We start from the raw sequence: 20,002 nt of genomic DNA, 5'->3' as shown, positions 1-20,002 counted from the left end.
AATTATAAATTTAAACATCATCGAAAAAAGTCAATTTAAATAAAATAGGTACTGTGTTTATTAAAATTTTACTAATTCATAATTTTTGCTATAGACACTGCGACCATAGTCCATTTAATAACCATAGTCGAGTTTTCATTGACACATCAATAACCTCTAAAGAACTGTCAAGTCAACAAGTCAAGTCATTCTGTCATATTCGTGAGTTTGCATTACCGTGCACTTTAGAATTCGTAGCTTGTTCTTGTTTATTATATTGAAGTAATCGTTCAATTTAGAAAGTAACTATCTGAAATTACATTTGAGAAGTACTACTTAGAATACTCCTATTTGTTATAACGATTTAATTCTTGTTTCAGTATAATAACAATGTCGACGAACGGTGATATCGGTAGTCTTGATGCCAGCGGCAAAATTATAAAAATGGAAGTAAGTGATACAAATATTCTATAAAATAGCTGAATTTGATACTCCATAGCGTAATGGGACTACTGTTTGTGGTATTATATACATTTCTAATGTGTGGAAGTGAGCCATTTATTCTAAACGACCTATTCTTTGTATGACAAAACATGACGTTATCAACTCTTCATTAAAAAGCTCCATAATGCTATTTGTAAAAAGAACTTACTATACTCGACTGTCTTGTTCATTTCAGGTGGACTACAGTGCCACATGTGATGAAAAGATACCACTGTGGAAGTCATGGGCTTCTAAAGGCAGAGTTCAGGAGGCCATCGACCAACTGTTGGCTCTAGAGAAACAAACCAGAACTGTAAGTAAACACATTAATCTTCTATACCATTAAACAAAGAAATACCAGATTTCCTCATATCATACCGGTATTAAAGACAAATATGATGCATTTTGGTGAGCTGAGCTTAATCATAAAAGTTTAAAGAGGTTTTATTCTTTACTTTTTGATTTCTGGACCCAGGTCCCCTTCTTAGAAAGAACTATATACTATTCTATTTGTGTATAAGTATATCTAATAATTATTTATGGGAGAGGGTGTTAATAACAAGAGTAATATTAAAATTGTATCTGATTTCCACAGGGAGCTGATATGGCTTCTACAGCAAGAATCTTAGTGGCAATTGTCCAAATATGTTATGAAGCCAAAAACTGGTCTGCACTCAATGATCAGGTCACTCTCCTGTCCAAGAGAAGGTAACTGCTCTATCATAAAAATAATATAAAAAATTGTTTAACCAATTAGGATATTTAACAATTCAAGTTTTGGTTTTAGTTTGCATAGCCTTAATGGTATCAAGGCTTATGTGAGAGAGAACACACAAACAAATATTATTTAATGCATATTAAATCTATAATCCTTTCTTTCAGGTCTCAGCTAAAACAAGCTGTAGTGAAAATGGTCCAAGAATGCTGCACTTATGTTGACAAAACACCAGATAAGGAAACAAAAATTAAACTAATTGAGACCCTAAGATCTATCACGGAAGGTAAAATTTACGTTGAAGTTGAGAGGGCAAGGCTGACACACATTCTAGCCAAGATACGGGAAGAAGAAGGCAATGCTGCGGAAGCTGCAAAGATCATTCAAGAGTTGCAAGTAGAGACATACGGTTCAATGGACAAACGTGAAAAGGTTGAGCTGATTCTGGAACAGATGAGACTGTGCCTTGCGATCAAGGATTATATCCGCACACAAATTATCTCAAAGAAGATCAATACTAAGTTCTTTGATGAGGAAGATACTAAGGTAGTTATTATTTCACACATTATTTCCTTGGTTCAATCTAACAAAATAATCTATGAAAAATTAGATTAATAGGCAGTAGCTACAAGCTAAATACTGAGATGGTTTAAAGTAACTATCAAATTGAACATCATCCTTTTTACTTTGCCATATTATTTAAGTCTGACTAACACTTCAGCATTTCTTTTACTGAAGTCACATTTGGGTATTATTCTGCTTTAGTTTGGTCATTGATTCACAAACACTATAAATCTTCATATGGTATAAATCCATGTAGTTGAGGTTTTAATCTTCAGAAGGTGTTAAAATTTGCTCATAGTTTCCTATATTTATTTTGTTTTCAGGAACTCAAAGAAAAATTCTACCGCCTCATGATAGCAGTAGACCAACACAACGGTTCTTATTTGTCTGTATGCCGCCACTTCCGTGCTCTCGGACAGCTGGCTGGTTCAGACGCGCTGATTGGCAGTGTGGTGTTTTTAATACTGGCACCTTATGACAATGAGCAAGCAGATTTGACGCATAGGGTCAATGAGGACAAGGATTTGGACAAACTGCCTGACTACAAGTAAATATATTTATATCTTCTTAAATGTACTTAAATAACTGTAACTATACACAGCTTTTCTGAGTTAATATTTTTCATGTAATTCAGTGTGTTGCCTGTACAGAGTATTTTTTATCTTAATTCCATTTAGATTCTAAAGTTTTATTCTGTGTTTTAGTATTTACTTTTATTTGGAAAGTTGTGATATTTCATGTCTGTGACACATTGATTATGACTTCCCTCCTCCTCCTTTTTGACTTACTTCGTAAATAGCTAAGTCTCTGAAATTTCATATTACCTCATATTTATCTTTTTTTTTGTTGTACAGACAACTATTAGGCCTGTTCATCAACCCAGAGATCATCAGGTGGAACACTCTTTGCTCGACGTACGAGAAGATGCTCCGAGGCACGCCGTACTTCGACTCGAGCGACGAGAAAGGACAGGAACGCTGGAACGATCTTAAGAACAGGGTTGTGGAGCATGTGAGTTATGGATACTTTTATATGAATTATACTTGAGATGGATCTGAAGATTTGGTCCAGGTAAAGTATTAAAAAATATCTGTACAGGTGGCAATAATCAGCTACCAGAACACTCATGTCAGACTAGCCTTTCTTCAAACTATGCTGGAATCGGCTTCCAGTCTCACTGGATGCAGCTAGATACCAGTATTTTACATGGAATTAATGTCAAGATGGTTACCATTCTACATAATAACCTCAGCAAGCAACGTAACTTAAACTCTTTAAAAAGGCTGGAATTTTCCGGGTCAACCTAAATGGCACGAAATCTTATTACTTAAGTATGTACATAATAAAACTTATTTTTTTATCTTTGTTTACAGAATATCCGCATAATGTCGATGTACTACACTCGCATCACAGTGAAGCGAATGAGCGAGTTACTTGGACTGAGTGAGACTGAGACGGAAGAGGCGCTCAGTCAGCTAGTCGTGAGCGGCGTCGTTCGCGCCAAGATCGACCGCCCCGCTGGTGTTGTACATTTCAGGTAAGATACTGCCACTAGTACTTTAGATTAGTTTAGACATGAATGTGCTATGCATAAGCTTTACGATTGGTCTTTACCTGTACTGTGATACCTCCTAATAAGTATTGGATAGCTTATCGGGTGGAATTTCAACAGATGTTTTCATACAATTCCTTTCAGCCAGCAAGGATGGCTATTAGACACTTGAAAAACCGTGAACAAGCCATGAAACTGACGCTTTGTAAATAAATATTGAATTATTAGCGTTTCGCATGACGACACGTAAACAGCAATTGTGTGTTGCTGTTTTTTGTGGTGTCTACGTCCATAAAACTAATACGTCAAAATACATCATACGCTTTGGAAGCATAATATGGTCTATGTAGTATTAACTGGGATGTTATAAACCAGCAACGACTAATATTCTCAATTCACTTTCAGTTTGAACATGGACGCGTCAGATCGCCTCAACGAATGGTCGAACAACCTCAACACACTGATGCAGCTCGTGAACAAGACGACACATCTCATCAACAAGGAGGAATGCGTGCACAAACATCTGTTAGCGACCGCTGAATAAATAAATAGTATATTTTGTAGCACGACTGTAGCATGATTGATTTTGCATTATTATATGGTTTAGTAATACTCTGTGTTCTTTGTTTGTATGTTTTTGTAATCCTGATTATAAGTTTATGAAGGGGATAGAAACATTTGCTCCATGTATTTGTTGAATGAAAGCAAAATAATCCTCAGTTTGATGTAAAAGTATTACTGTAAGGCATTTCATCGGTGTGTCCTTAGGTCTCTGCACAGAGAAAAAAAAAACATTCTTATTTCAAATATGCTTGAATCAATCATTCTATAGTTGAGCTTTCGTCAACGTATTTTTTTCCTCTTTTCTTATAAAAGGCTATAAGTTCTATTAAGATAATTTCACTGTGTGAAATTAGAATAGTAGTTTAATGTTTCCTTAAACTTTTCTTTAAAGAGTTCGTTGACGAAAAATATTGATTTTAATTTAATATTGTGCATTTTATTGTAAAAGCTGTTTATATAAGATTGGAATAAATGCTAAAATACTTACGAAATTGTATTTTTAAATCAAATCATACATTTATAATAAGCAGTGCTTAACAGGCAATAAAACTTAAATTATAGTGTAATACAAAGTCATATGCTATAAAATAACTCGTGACTCATCCAAACAGTTTATCTAAATATGTAATTTTTAGCTTCAAATAATATTAAGACTACGTATGCGTTAACAGGTGGCTTGCTTATCACTTTGAGCAGAATATTTAAGTACTATTCTCCTAACGCATAGTGAGTCACCTTACGAGTGGTGTTATATATAAAACGAACGTTAAAAAAATCTTGGCAAACTGGCTTGGTTGAGCTTGGTGTCTTTGCATAGGCCACCTGTCAGTGTCTACAAAGCATCATCGTTAAACGGACATGCAATTTTTGTGACAACGTACTCTGACGGTACGTTACTTTTATTATTTCGTGCTTCCACATTATCTGTTGAGCTCAGGTAGGATATCAGTAGATATAATTGACATTGAACTTTGGCGCTAAAACATAAAAGAGTATGATAAACAACAGGATCTCCTTCTTTATGAACTTAATTACCTACTGGTAGGCTTGATAATATCGTCATTGTGATTTTGGCAACGATAGCTATAAATAAAAATTATAAGGTGCAGTTGCAGTGTGGACATATTGTTATTATCTACATCAAATTGCAGCTGTTTTCATAATTTCAGCTGTAAACTAAAAGTTGCAAAGATTTGTTTAGGACTAGGTAGTGTTAATTTTTATCTTATTAGGTAACTTAATACCGTTTACCATTTACTTATACCAACATTAGCTATGCTTCCTTTTACCTTAGGTATGTCTATCTAGTTACAAATAACCGAAGAAGTTTAATAATTAATGCAAAGGATAAAATTACTATTAGTTGGTAACGACAGCGTCTTTCAGTAGATATCTTACTGCTCAATAAAATAAAAGTGACCAATCGTTAATAATAATTTTAATATGTAGTCTATAGGCTAAATTGAACAGACAGGACTTCGACTTTCTAAAACTTGAAAGATAAAGTTCGGCTATCATGTATGCAACACGAGCATTTACAAATATAACACGTTACTAATCACAGAGATATCATTAAAGTCATTGATTAAAACTCGATTGGTAACCCATGAATAATCTTTACGAATCAGCTAATCTAAGTCCGCCTGGTTTATTTACACGAATGATTTATACAATATCAAAATGTATTTAATTATTTATCAGTACAAGATAAGATAGTTTACTAGACACCAATATTATAAAATACTATTTAGTCTCGAAAAGTCACTCTGTCCGGTTAAGTTTCAAAAATGTTGTCCCTTATAATTTCTTCAATAATACCAATAGGTCTCGTCCTGTTATTTAGGACGCTAAATAAACAAATGAAACCGGCAATTTTTGGAGTATACCAACAAAAGAATAAAAGTTATTGGTTTAAATTCATTTTTATGTACACAGTGTTAAAATTTAGGCAGGTATGTATGCAACATTTTATTTAACTTAAGTCTTATTTAAACCTAGCTTTGTAGTTATGTAATCATTTTGCTTGCACTCCCGGCGTCCCACATCGCAGTACCTATGTAAGGACTTCACAGTATTTTTAAAAGGCACCTATGCTGCTCTTTAGATGTTTCTCCGATGCTTGTGGTTATTGATTTAAATAATTTCTCAAGTCCATCCTAGGACGGGGAATCTGGGTCTTAGTGACTATTAAGTATTGATGTATTAACTAATATTTTTCTCTTTATTACTTAGTTAATAAATCACCTCAAGCGGTCGTATGCAGTGGAAGTGGGTAAAAGTTGTGACGGAACAGTTCAGGTTCACGTCCACGATGCGGCTCTGGAAAACAAATATTATCTTGGAGATCACCCGCAGGTGAGGAATGAGTCATAACTTTTACTTATCGAATTAACTTTTAAGCTTCCGTTGCATGATTATTATCTATAACTTACTGTAGGGGATTAAAGCCTTTATGCATTTTTTTACATTGGTATCTACTGACTTGAAATTTCGGCCGGTTTTCACGAGGCATAGCAACAAGCATATATTCTATACTATATAATATTATAAAGCTGAAGAGTTTGTTTGTTTGTTTGTTTGAACGCGCTAATCTCAGGAACTACTGGTTCGATTTGAAAAATTCTTTCACTGTTAGATAGCTCATTAATCAAGGAAGGCTATAGGCTATATATCATTACGCTACTACCAATGGGAGCAGAGTACGAGTAAAAAGTGTTACAAAAACGGGGAAATTTTTTATCCATTCTCTCTTATGTGACGCAAGCGAAGTTGCGCGGGTCAGCTAGTTATAGATAAAAATGCATTTGCAAACATAAATTCATCAAAAAAAAATACTGAGTATTCCTCTGATTAAAGACACCTGATACAATGTAATATAGTAAAAGTAAAAAAGAAAAAAATAAATTAGGCAATTACTTAACTTACCTGTATTGACTTGATATATTTTCAGGCCATCGACGCTGTATATTTCAATGGCGCATCAAAGGAAGGAGAAGCTGTTATTTGCGGGATTGCAAGGAGACCTAAAAATATTGTCGACGCTTTCTTATATCTGAAGGTTGGTATCACAGTCTATATCGTAGTAACAAAATTATCTGTAAATCAGGGCCTTTCTAAAATGTCGATTGATTATGATTGATGTATGGACTTACATCAGTAAATTAGGCCAAAATCACGTAATTATTCTAGTAAATATTTAGCTATGTCATGTATAAAAGAAACATGATTAGGTTGATAATATAATTAAGTATTAGGCAATGCCATCTGGCGAAAATTCACATGAGGTACTTACTCAGTCATCTATCAAGGTACTTATTGAAATGTTTATTCAATTTCTTTTGCAGTTAGACAAAGAAGAACTCCTTCTGTCTCCTCTTCTTCCCGACACACACCAAGAACAAGACCTTATTGAACAAGGGAACTATAAAATCAAAGGCTTAGAAGTAGTCAACTTTATACCGATGCGTACCTGGAAGGTGCTTTATAAAGGTGACATGAAGTGAGTAAATTTTTGACTTATATTTTAACTAGACAATAAAGCAAATCTTGCTTACCCACATTGAAAAAATAACAACTCATCAAGTTACTACGCATGGTCCGAATCGAATCCCAATCAAGGCAGAACTAAAGTACTTATAATATTTTCTGTAAAGTTCATGTTTTTTAAATATTTAATTGAATACTTATTAACACATTTTGTTTGTTTACAGACCTAGAAACAATCCAGAAAAGATCGTAAAAGTAGAGATGGAATTGACTTGGAGTGCAAATTTCGCTCCGTTTAACTACGACACGCAGATGGCGCCAAAGAGCGTTGCCAGAGACATGGCGAGGGAAAAGTGGTCTAAGCAATACTTCAAGCTACTTAAAAAGTAAGTACCTACGTGATATTTTTTTGTTACATACATAAAATCAATTTAATTAAAAAATAAATCCTGTGTTGCTATTAACTTTCCTTATGCCTTTCTTAGCCTTTCAAAATTTTATTTGAAATGTTAAAATTATTCTTTGTGACGCAGGATACACCAAACTCACTACGAGCAGATGGGTTTCATCAAAGGAAATGTCACTGTAGATGGAAAGGAGCATGAAGTAAATATGCCGTGCGTCAGGGATCACAGTTTCGGTAATCATTAATTTCTTGTAACTATTACATATAGGTACAATACAACTTGGGTCTTTCCATTTTTCTGCACAAGATTTCTGTACGTTGCATTTATTAGCGAAAGCTAAAGAATTGCGTTCCTCTTCGCGTTCGTGATCAATTAAGTGGTATTTTGGTCTTTCTATTGTCTTCTGCTTGAAGTTAAGCAATAAATATTGGTAGAACTCGGTAGTCATTTGTTTCTTTGTTCACAGGCCCCTTCCGTGATTGGCATACGTTCCATCGTTACGTATACCACTTCATATTCCTTGAGAATGGAGACAGTATGGCTGTCGGTAGTGTGTGCCAGCCTTCTGTTTTGTCACAGTGAGTTACTTTTCCATAGCAAGTGGAATCCTATAACACAACAGCAATAAATAAGAGTTGTAACTAAGACAAGTACAGCTATAGGCCGGTCTGATATGCTTAAGATTCTAATTATGTTTTTCACTTTCAGTCTAACTATCGGCTACCTATGCCGCCAATCAGATCAAACTGTCTTCCCTGTGGAAAGTTGTGACTTCAAACTGTATCAACATGGAGAAAATCAAATAATGCCTAAGGATTATGGATTCGTTTTCTCAGCGGGTGAGTAGAAATTATAAAAATAAAATTCAAAGTATTTTTGGAAAAAGATTTGGAACTATTCTACAAAAAATCTGTACCTACTTCAGCCAAGTATGTTTCCAATGTAGTCGCTTACATACATACTTTTTTTTTAACACGAACTTTTTTTAAACGGCTCAGATTATGCGACTAACAAGATGTATTGCCTAAAACCAGAGTAAATAAAAATGTCTACTGCTAGGTGGTTATAAAGCACAAATATCAATATTTAATAGTAAATAATAATATTTAATATTTGCTTCTATTTACAGGTAAAGAGACATACGGGGTTCGCATACAAGTGAACGATGAGGAATCTTTCTATATTGGCAAGTCTAGGGAAGCAAAGTTCTACGAGAGATGGTGTACAGTTGACGTCAACGGTGTAAAAGGATGGGCCTGCGTTGAGTGGCAATATAATAACGTACAAAATAGATAGTAAAACTAATTGCTTTTGAACGTACATATTTACGCAATGCTACATGCATTTACGTTTGAACAACTGTAATGTATCATGAAATATAACAAAATTACTATAGTTTATACGCTCAATGCGTGAGAACCGTAAGTATACACTGCGTTTTAAGTAATTTGCGAAGTAAAATCTTGTCAATAGTTTTTCAAACGGGCGCAAGTTTTTGGTTAATGCTCAATTTAATGCATGTTACATTGCGTGAGTTTGTACTTGGTATTAGTTATATATTTAAAAACAATCATTGATTGTTTTAGAAACAATCAATTTCTACCTTATTTATTTAAGATAAGGTTGCTAATTGTATAGTTCCAAAATAAAACAAAAATATAGCGAGGAAAAGTTAACTATATTTAGCGTAACATTTGTTGACTTATATAAGTTACAACTTAATATTATCTATAAAATATGGACTAGCAATATAATTCACATAATGACAATACAATTATTCTTTTAATGGAAATCATAGCAGCTTGAAAGGTGACTTACGACATTATAGAATTGTGTTCAAACTTTTAACCTTTGGCGTTTATAGGCCAGTTTCACAGCTTTATGAATGTGTCAGACAACTATTGATAAAATGACAGTTATTGTATGAAAACAACTGTCAAAATCTCATCTGATAACCTATCTGATAGAAATTCAGAAGACGTGAAACTGGGCCTAAACGTAGTAGGTACTAGCCGATTCGCTATTAGCTGCATTATATCGAATCAGTACTCCAAGATCTAAAATATCAATGAACATAATATGTACCTACTGATTTGGCTATAATATAAAATAATTTTATAATTAATTTTAAATATGTCGCAGTCACCTTTTAAAATGTAAATGTAACATCAACATTAAAACTAATTCCAGCGTTATAATTATTGACTAATTATTTTGTATAAAATAAATAACGTCAGCAATATTAACTCCTATTGTTTGTACTTTGTACACATTTGATAGACATTCGTTGGTTAAGCACTTACTAAACATACAGACATCACAATAGTTTTTGTTGTGCACGACTTGTTCAATTAACATCGTACTTGTAGTAGGTAAAACTGAAAAATTAAACTGTGAACTGTAGTTTATTATCGACCACTCCCTAGTTATTGATATTTTCTTGTCAATCAGCGCCTCCATTGTCGTATGAACTAATTTTAAATACATTTTGAACGTCAAACTCTCGATACTTGACAGTACTAACGAAAATTGTGCTACGACATAAACCCCAGAGCGCTGAGTACCAACCACACGTATATTGTTTCGGGTACAAATCAGCCTGCGCAGGCAAAACTATGGTGATGCTTAAACATCTAGTAGACGCTTCTATAAGTATAGTTGAAATTCAGAACTTTTGTAGTGCTATAATGGGTATTACAAGAAAAGAGAAGGAGAATCATTCCCTTTCTGTCTTCTAGTCAGATAGTTCTCCATTGATGTGTATCAAATGTGTACATTCAGAACATTATGTATTTCATAGATATAAAATCCTTATAAAACATTGTACTTCAGTTACCGGACAGCGAGATACTAAACTACATTCGTGTAAATATTGATAAATAAATAGAAGTGGGAACGAAAATGTGCTTAATTTTCCTTTGTGCAACAATTTTGTTCTACCGCTTATAAGCTAAAATAAGTGTTTAAATTTAGCAAAAAGCAGGTACTAAATAGTAAACGAAATAAGAGACATTCAATAAAGTTTACACGTTGAATGTTACACAAGATAATGGGAGTACAGTCACAAACGCAAGTGTATTACGACGATAATCTCTTCATAGAAGGTACAGTTTGATTATTGTGTTTGTGACTGTACTTAGGAATGTATAGTACAATGAAATTGATTGTGTTCATCGATAATATTGTAAGTTAGGTCTTAACGCGGAAGGAATCGTTTAAAGACTTCAATTTCTTTGCTCTAAACTTCTTCATTTTGGTATGTTCTGCCAACTTTTCACATAGTTTTGCAATCCACAAAGGAGAGACAAAGAAAGTAAAGTAATTTACACGTCACAAAAAATTGAGAGATATTTCAATATTCGATCTTTAACAAATATTTGCGAAGTGTTCGAAAATTGCCGAAACACTCATAATAAATTTCGTTGTACCATACAATTCTTAGTATTAAGTACAATGAAGCTAGTTTTCAGGGTACTTTCCCGAATTAAACATTAATATATGGAAGACAGACTGATTTAATATAATTTCTGAGAAGAATATGGAATTTAGATTTTGTCTAATGAGATAATAATTGATTTTGGATACCGCATGAAAGGTTATAGTAAGTCATTATTATTTTTATATGGACTTCTGAGTCCGATATTATTAGGCAGATGCACACCTCTACAAGAAAAAATATGACAACGGTTGAACCCAACTCTATTTATTATTATACATATTATTATGTATTAGGCTAAATATAATACTTTGTACTAATTAATTATGTCGTATTCATCAGTCAAATTTACAGAGTTCCATCTACCTGTACAAACCAAATTATAAATGTATTCTTGCAAAGGTGTGCTCCTGCCTTGCTACACGATATTTTGTTACCAAATTGTATCAATGTAGTACTTGGCTATATCAATATCATAGAGCTATCGTCACCTAGACAGTCAGACAATTGACAATACAAATTCTAACTCTAGGCCAACTACACAGTCAAATTTATTAATCATCTTCAACTATCAGACTAACTGTCGAAAAGTTATGAAAAAATATTTTTAAACACCCAACTTTTTTACTTTATTTTTTTTAATCTCACATATAACATCAAGTCTGCTACAACACCCTAACTTATTTTTTTTTTCGCCAACGATCTAAGATCGGGACATTTTTTTATAACCAGCTTTCTTTGAAAATACGATTATTAAGATTGGTCAGTGAGAATTTTGTCTTTATACGAAATATTTGGATACTAGGCTTGGCAGTATCTTACATCCAAAAGACTAGTCAATAAGTCACACATATCGAATTTAATTAAGTACATGATTACAATAACTGATTCTCTAAAACAATCATTATTGATATAACACCAAACTAATTTATATACTCATAATAATATGCTTCATAATTTTATATTAAGTACATACATGACTGGTAATATAAACTTCAATGAAAATGTATCATAATACCGTTCAGTCACAAACTAGCAGCAGCAATAAATTAAACAATATAATTTGTTAATAAAACTTCGTTTTTACAAAATGAAGGACGAATTGTTGGACGTCGTCTTGTTTTGTGCGATGCATAGCTTTATTTTAACGTCAAGACAATGATTTCTATACAACTCGTGAAGATATGAGCAGACGTTTCGTCAGCATAGGCAATCAGGTAGAGACTGATCGGGTCTATCCCACTAGTCCTATTGAGTTCCTTTTGTAACACAACAACTCAATGGAACTAGTGGTATTGATCCTTCCGTCTGTCCCATTGGTCCCATGATTCTCTGCAACGGGACTATTGCGACCAAAACAGAGGCACTTGTCCCGCCACGGGACAACTGGGACAAAATAGTGCCAGTTGTCCCGTCACGGGACAATTCAACGGGACTAGTGGGATAGACCCGACTGATCACAGATAGTAGTGACAAGTGACGTCATTATGCAGATCTGCAGATATTTTAACGAGTTATGTTTTGTAGTAAGATTTCCGAACACACTATAGTTCTTGTAATTCAGTAATGCGTACTTCTAATAGTATTATCGAAAGCAACATTTTTTTGGAGGCAAGGGATAATATGGATAGATCTCGCAAAAGATTGACTTTTATTCAACAGTAGGCGTTAAATAGAGCATTATTGAATTACAGGAAATATACTAAACACATCAAACATTGTTCTAAAGGTAACTGGAATGGACATCAAACTAGACTACCTAATCACAGCACCTAATTAACATAGATATTATTATTCTTGTCGAAATGTTAAACATCTCATAAGACGGTATAACACAGTGATATAAGGCAGGAAATATTTTAATTAAGTACTGTTTTAGAACTTCACGACACACAATCTATGATTATCATAATAATATTATAATAAAAGCTCATCTTTCTAAACAGGATTTAGAAGTTACAAATAATATTTGATACAGACTTCCATCGCTAAGCTACAGCCAAAGTATACATTACTTTTGAAGCACAACAATAATATTGAAGGAGAATACACGCTAATCATCGAGCTAATTGTAAAATATTATAATTATACACAAAGAATATTATAATAGTAAATTATTTTAGAATAATTTATATCCACATAATAATATAATAATATTATCGCAAGGAATACTGATGGAATTTCTCTATACTGACTAGAACTGTCTTTTTTAGTTACCGACTGAGCATTTTTATAAATTAATTTAATTTAAGCAAGTTAAATAATACGACTCGTCTTTTGTAACATTGCACTCCTGTCCTCTTACACTAACTTAGGAATTAATAAAAAAATAAATAATTAATAAAATAAAAACATTTTGAAAACATGTAAAACAATAGTATAACAACAAAAATATAAACCTCTTTGGTAAACTCAATACTTTTTGATGCTGGCATAAAACGCCATTTGGTCACAGAAAAAGTTGATCAAAAATAAATACTATCGCAACTTCGACTTTTCTTCATACTATTTTCTAGTATCTAGACGACATCACACGTCGGAAATATCTTTGAACTGTCTAGGAATTCAAATCACCAGTAACATTTTAAAGCTATGTTCCTGTCCTGACTGACTAGATGTGAGGAACAATGGGGCAATTTTCTTCTTAGAAACTTTACTATAGACACGCGCAAGGAAGTCACTTTCTGGTAGATATACTAATCAGTATATTTCAGAGCAATGACCCTTTTAACCGTTCGCATATGTGATAGTTGATAACCGTTATCGACTGTCACCTATAAGTGCCTGATACATCGAGAAATAAGATTTCTTAATCCTTCTAAACTCGATCGACACAGAACTATGACGTCACACTCCAAAGATATTCCCTACGCGTCATGATACTATATATTTCTAACAGGGGAAGGTACTAAGGGTCGAGACGATTACGAGAATTTTCCATTAGTACGAACATTGAAGTTCGTAAGTTAATGTTATTGAACGTTGCATACCGCGGACGTGCCGGGCGCGTGGTCGAGGAGAGCGCGCCGGCGCTTGATGCCTTCGAGGTACACTTCTCGGTTGAATAAACCTGCTGCTAGCGGGACTCTGGAAGAATTTGATAATAAAATGTGAGTAGCATGAAATTGACAGTTATCCATCGGCTGCGTTTGGTAGCTTATTGGTAATGTATACTAATGTTTCTGGGACTTAATTAAATGCTAGATAACGAAAGTCGATCTAGTTGTCGTTGCAGTTGTTGCTTTACTTTTGATTTCTCGGTTTGTAAATCGTGAAGCTATGAATGACTATGATTTACGAGAGTGTTATATCGTATTACAATACAAAAAATAAATTGTAGAAATACAAGATGGAAAAGTTTGATTTCCATTGTTCCATTAATCATTTATAAGGTAGAAGAAGATTTTATACTTAATATTATGTATATATAATGAATATTGAATTCGAATGAAAAGGTGTATATTACAACTCACACATCAGTGCCAGGTCTCAACATGGTGGAGAAGAGCGCCCACACCGGCTTGTGATCGCTCGTACACACGGACTGCACCGAGTTGTACGCCAAACACTTGATCGCCGCTGATATTGGCACCGTGCTCACGCGCCGAAGACCTGCAATATTTTGATAGTTCATTTCTTTCGTAGGCTATTGGTACAAGAGATGAATGACGTGGGATATTACACATTTAGTCTGTGTGATAGTATTGTTAAGAACTTCAAGAAAGACGGAGGTTATACTTTAAAAAAATAAGTTAAACTTTTTAATTTGCGTATTAGTACCATCAAACCCACATTTCATAGGTTTTTCAACAATAATTAACGACAAAAAGTAAAGGCATGCTGAAAAAACCTTCCTCTCGCAAAAATAAACATATAAGAATTGACCTATTTATGTATTTACCAGAGAAAGCAGACATATTCCCGGTCATGGCACGTGCTTTGTACAATATTCTATCAGTGTAAGCCGGGGCACGCTGTTTGCTGGACGTGTCGAATTGTTGGCTGCCTGGGTCGTACTGGAAATAAATAATTCAATAAGTTTTGGGCTCCCATCAGAAATCCATCTAAAATCTAGCGACACACCTACTCAACCTCCGCCAAGTTCAATTGAATATGCTCGCTGTGATACACACCTGCGTAACGTAGCCCAAATTAACGTGTCGCTTACGTTGCACCAAACTTTCCACCGTCGAAATTGGAGCACCAAAGGTTCAGCAAGTGAATCGCAATGCTAAGAATCCGGAGATCAAAATCTTTCCTGGTCAACTATAGCCGCAGTAACTGTTGTCCTTGTGGGACGGTCCTCAATGGCTAGTATACTGCTAAATAGTCAATTATTGCTATCTAAGCTAGGCGTAAAATAAATTGAACCTTACCTTATAAGTAGGAGGGAAGGTAATGGGAGCTTCTCTAAAATCTCTGAAGGCGGCACCGTCTTCTAACACCGCAGTCAATTGATCTGCGTGCAGCAACCCGTGGGGCAAGTGATGGGGCAGCGGAAACTATAAAAAAAAAACAAGATACTTGTTTAACTGAAAATTCATTTTCGTCGTCGAGAACTAACTTCGTCTGAATCGCTTTTTCGGTAGGACATAAGAACAAAATATTTTACAGGAAAATAATGAAATGTTAATTAAACCCTTTATTTTGCATAACATAACCCATTAACAATTTAACATTTTAATTTCTTTATCGTTATTTAAATATGCGGGGTATGCGGTGTTGTGACACCAATTTCACATAGCCCGCATGATTTCTTTTCAACAGTCAATGCCCACGACTCATACCAAAGTAATTAGTTAAAAGTGCTTACCTCTGTCTGTTCGATCCATCTTAAAACAGCAGCTCTAGGTTCACCTAGTCTGAAGTTAAGATCACCACACCAGAAGACATAGTCGAAGTTATTTGTCACATCTGGAAATTAAGAAAAGGTTTAAAGATACTCAATTACACATACCCAAAGTAGGAGTTTTATATAGTTCAAAACCAAGGCTACGGAACATTACTAACTAAAATAACTAGTTTTCTAAGGAACAAGGTATGACTTTGTGTAACTGTCGTAGACATTTCTACTAGTTGGCTAAGCTGTGTTTAGCTTTATTGTTGAACGCTGTCTTCACCCACTAGGCTAAGATTAAGACGTTAGTGACGCAATTTTTTGAAAGTGCTGGTTGTTAATACTAATAGCAAACGACCACTTTAAAGGTTGGCTGCGAAATATTCATGCTCATACAACAATTTATTTAAAATGCTTCAGAAATTACATATTCTTTATTTACATAGTAGATTTCACCTTCAAGTTATCAACCTACGTGTAATATAACTGACGTTGACACATTTATCAGATGATTTATGCACTATCTATCAAAACAATTATTGCCGTGTTTCGCGGTACAATCGTTTTATCTTTTCACTAAACCCATAGGTTTTATGATAATATATTTGTATAATGTATATGAATATCTGAGTTTTAATATACGACACTTGATGTCTGAGCGGTACCGAAAGCGACTCTCGATGACGAGGTCTCGGGTTCGATACCCAGGAGTGAAAGCTATGTTGTTATGGTTCGAACTGGTACAATAACACCGAACACATAAAAAAGGAACTGAATTCGAGACCTAGTGGTCGACAGTCGGAAGCACTATCACCACACCTACCAACCTACTACTACTATATTGTATTCATGATTGTTGATTCATTGATTGTGACAATTCTATTCTTTAAAAGTGTCAAGAGTCTACAAACCTTTACTTTTATGTCTGCACGGCAAATTCTTTGGCAAGTCAATGGATCTAATAATTCTTTTAATGTCCGACACTCTCTCCTTCACTTTTTCTTGATGGGCAGTCAAATGTGCTGTGACGAATAAATACGTGGAACCGAACAACGCGAAAGATATCGCCACGGCGCCTTTGGTACGAAATGCTGTTCCCGGTCTCACAGATAAACTTGCATCTTCAGGCAGGGAACAAAACCATATCAAGTCTCTTCTTATGAATATCATTAAATGGATTGTACCTGCAAAATATGGTAAAGTTAGTTGTTTTCCTTTAAATATCTAGAAGGGTCATACAAAACATTATCATGTCGAAAGTTGTATGTAAATGTTTTCACAATAAGATATACCATAACCCTTCAAAGAACATATATAATTTAATTTTGCTCACTTTTTATAGAAAACAATATACCACATCAAAGTAATTTGCATGTACTTAATTTTTACTTATATATATGCATTTGGAGTTGGGAGTTTGGGGGAGACCTTTGCCCAACAAGTTTGGGGCAGTAAAGGTAAAAAAAATAATATATATTTAATTATAACAAAGTCAGGTAGCTAATCACTATTTATACAACCAATAAGAGAGAATTTCGTAAAACAGTGCATGATACAATCAGAAATTGTATCATGGTACAAATATTTTATCTAGTCCTGCACTTATTTGCACTACATATTAATGTTCATAGATTTATTGTTTGATTTGTCTGATAAAGTTTTAATTAACATAACACAGACTATTTGCATAGTCATAAAGCAATTCCTATTTCATTGTCAAGTTTAGGTAATGCAATTTTTATACAATTTAGTTTTGCCCTAATTTAGAGTGTTTTAAATTTAAAACTACATGCATTAACTTGTCAAATGGGTAGGAAAGATGTTGCTGAATCAGTGCAGTATTTAAAGTATAACTTTAATAACCATAGCAAGAATCTTACTGAACATCACCTGCCCAAAGTACACTTTTCCTCACCTTTTGCTTATGTATGCAAGGATTATCCTTGGATCACATCACGCATATAATGTATGTATAAGATATTAAAATACATATAGTTTTAACTATAGAATAAAATACATACCTAAATAATATGAGTGTAACAACAAATGTGATGGTCCCAACACCTCTTGTATAGTTATCTCCCATTCTGTCCGCTCAGAGTATGACTCCTGAGTGCCTATAGCAAATATATCTGGCACATGCTTCACTTGGTTTGGAAATATGAAATCTGCTAGCTCTCTGTAAAATACAAACAAAAGAATTAGTTTTTATGCCTCTTTATTTTAATGATATGACTTTTTAATCAGAGTGCATAATAAGAGTAAAGTATAAAAATAATTTTGCAATAAATGAGTGAAACTTTTTATTCAGTTCATTTGATAAACTCATTTAACTTATAATTGACAATTACAATTGGCTGGATAAGTTTTATTTGAGTTTTTATTTTACTAATGAATAAAAGAAACTTACTTTGGTGGTCCCTGTCCATTCATGTTCCATGTGCCAACGAAAATTTTTACTTCCCTATCTGGGAATACATGTTCTAATTCTGCAGCTCCAAGCAGAGAATGGGATGCTAACCGCCCATACAGATAGTTCCTGAAATAAAATACTGATTGTAAAATTTACATCAACATAAAAATATTTCCAGTAAGAAGAGAAAGAGTTCCAAAGCAGAAACAATAAACACAAAGAGACATCACATGATAGATAAAACATAAGTAACAGTATGAATGAACCTCTCTCTGGCTTCCTGTGTAGGAATGAGACGGAGCACCTGTGCAGCAAGTAGCGAGTTACGAGCCAAACTATCAGTGCTGCCAGCGCGCGAAGCTGACCTGGTGATAGTTGACTTGGTCCTAGTGCAGACAATGACAAATGAAAACAGATATCAGCACAAGGAAGAATACAAACTTAAGAGCAGATTTAATTTTTTTAAGTATTTAAATCCTTACCTTCTTTTACGATCCAGGGAACTACTCCTGTCGCTCTCTGGAGATGATGCGCGATACAAAGGCCTTGATTCATTTGATATCAAATGATCAGCTGACAATCTCTTAACAAACAATTTACTCTTTGGTTTAATGCCTTCAAAAGACCCAGAATGCTCGAAACATTTCTTAATATCGTCATTTTTAGGAAACTTAACAGTTGCTTTAGGTATTTCTTCAGATTTTGTTTGGGAACAGATGGTTTGATCACTTACACTGTTTGAATTGTTTACAGGACTTACTGGGCCCGACTGTGTCTCGCCTTTATGGGGATGGTTATCAACTAGGCTCTTGGGACGAGACCTTCTGAAGAAGGTTTTACAACACCTTGGGTTGCTTTCATCATCGTTATGCACATATTCCGCACTATGACTCACATTATTGTATAGAGGTTCAGCTGAAGTGTTTTGGTGATTCGGGGCTTCTATACTCGTATTAGCACTGTTCGCACTGTGAGCTAGGAAAGGGTCAGCGGGAGATATAGGGCGAGATGTAGACTGTGAAAATTCATCGTTCGAATCTGCATCGACGAAGCACCCAACTTTCGGCGATTTCTTGACAAACAGACGTTTTCGCAATGACAGTTTTTGTTTAGTTTTGGTAGGTGAAGTGGTCATGTTTGGTTTTAAACCAACGGAACTATTAATTTATGTTACTAATTACATTTTTACTAAATATAGACAACATAACCTATTACGTCTCTAAATTGACATTTTGCGTTATGGAAACTGTCAAATTTTACAGGCTCGTTCAAAATCCGTTCATAATTCCGTTCCAAACACTGTATCAGAAATAAAAATACGTCCAATAATATTTTTTCACATAAAATAAGAACATGCTAAAAGTATTAATCAAAACCATTGTTTACGCTCCAATGGCGTTGTCACGGTAACTATAGCTATTACAAACCCATGATAAACAATAAAAAAAAAGTGACACTAATCAAGTGAGTCGGATTCACCTAGAGGGTGTTCCGTAGATAGGTACAAGTTATATGTTTTAGGGACAATAAATAGTATTGTACCTAAAACATATCAATGTAGAAATT

The 20,002-nt window shown here is 34.2% G+C and overlaps 3 protein-coding genes across 4 annotated transcripts; 2 read left to right on the top strand and 1 right to left on the bottom strand.

Annotated features, from left to right (window-relative positions):
- The first annotated feature begins 158 nt into the window (after positions 1-158).
- On the top strand, positions 159-4,348 carry Rpn5 (regulatory particle non-ATPase 5). The gene is made up of 9 exons (XM_076117318.1): positions 159-281; positions 360-429; positions 659-775; positions 1,058-1,170; positions 1,345-1,723; positions 2,065-2,288; positions 2,596-2,752; positions 3,115-3,278; positions 3,699-4,348. The coding sequence occupies exons 2-9, from the start codon at positions 370-372 to the stop codon at positions 3,835-3,837; spliced, it is 1,353 nt and encodes a 450-aa protein (XP_075973433.1). The 5' UTR covers positions 159-281; positions 360-369; the 3' UTR covers positions 3,838-4,348.
- A 1,244-nt stretch (positions 4,349-5,592) lies between these two features.
- On the top strand, positions 5,593-10,652 carry LOC142974794 (uncharacterized). The gene is made up of 9 exons (XM_076117316.1): positions 5,593-5,809; positions 6,090-6,212; positions 6,808-6,915; positions 7,202-7,356; positions 7,568-7,729; positions 7,877-7,983; positions 8,217-8,328; positions 8,459-8,589; positions 8,880-10,652. The coding sequence occupies exons 1-9, from the start codon at positions 5,645-5,647 to the stop codon at positions 9,044-9,046; spliced, it is 1,230 nt and encodes a 409-aa protein (XP_075973431.1). The 5' UTR covers positions 5,593-5,644; the 3' UTR covers positions 9,047-10,652.
- Positions 10,646-19,659, bottom strand: INPP5E (Inositol-3-phosphate synthase). 2 transcript variants are annotated; one of them, XM_076117313.1, is made up of 10 exons: positions 18,919-19,659; positions 18,703-18,822; positions 18,434-18,562; positions 18,045-18,202; positions 16,935-17,207; positions 16,000-16,100; positions 15,563-15,688; positions 15,088-15,202; positions 14,660-14,798; positions 10,646-14,273 (listed from the first exon to the last, which is right to left on the bottom strand). In XM_076117313.1, exons 1-10 carry the CDS (start codon positions 19,569-19,571, stop codon positions 14,159-14,161), a joined length of 1,929 nt encoding a protein of 642 aa, XP_075973428.1. In that variant the 5' UTR covers positions 19,572-19,659; the 3' UTR covers positions 10,646-14,158. The 2 variants fall into 2 exon arrangements, with proteins under 2 accessions (XP_075973428.1, XP_075973430.1); XM_076117315.1 differs by lacking the exon at positions 18,703-18,822.
- Between the last annotated feature and the right edge of the window lie 343 nt (positions 19,660-20,002).

The sequence above is a fragment of the Anticarsia gemmatalis genome, chromosome 8 (genome assembly GCF_050436995.1).
Source record: "Anticarsia gemmatalis isolate Benzon Research Colony breed Stoneville strain chromosome 8, ilAntGemm2 primary, whole genome shotgun sequence".
NCBI lineage: Eukaryota > Metazoa > Arthropoda > Insecta > Lepidoptera > Erebidae > Anticarsia > Anticarsia gemmatalis.
This window is presented reverse-complemented; position numbering and strand designations above follow the sequence as displayed.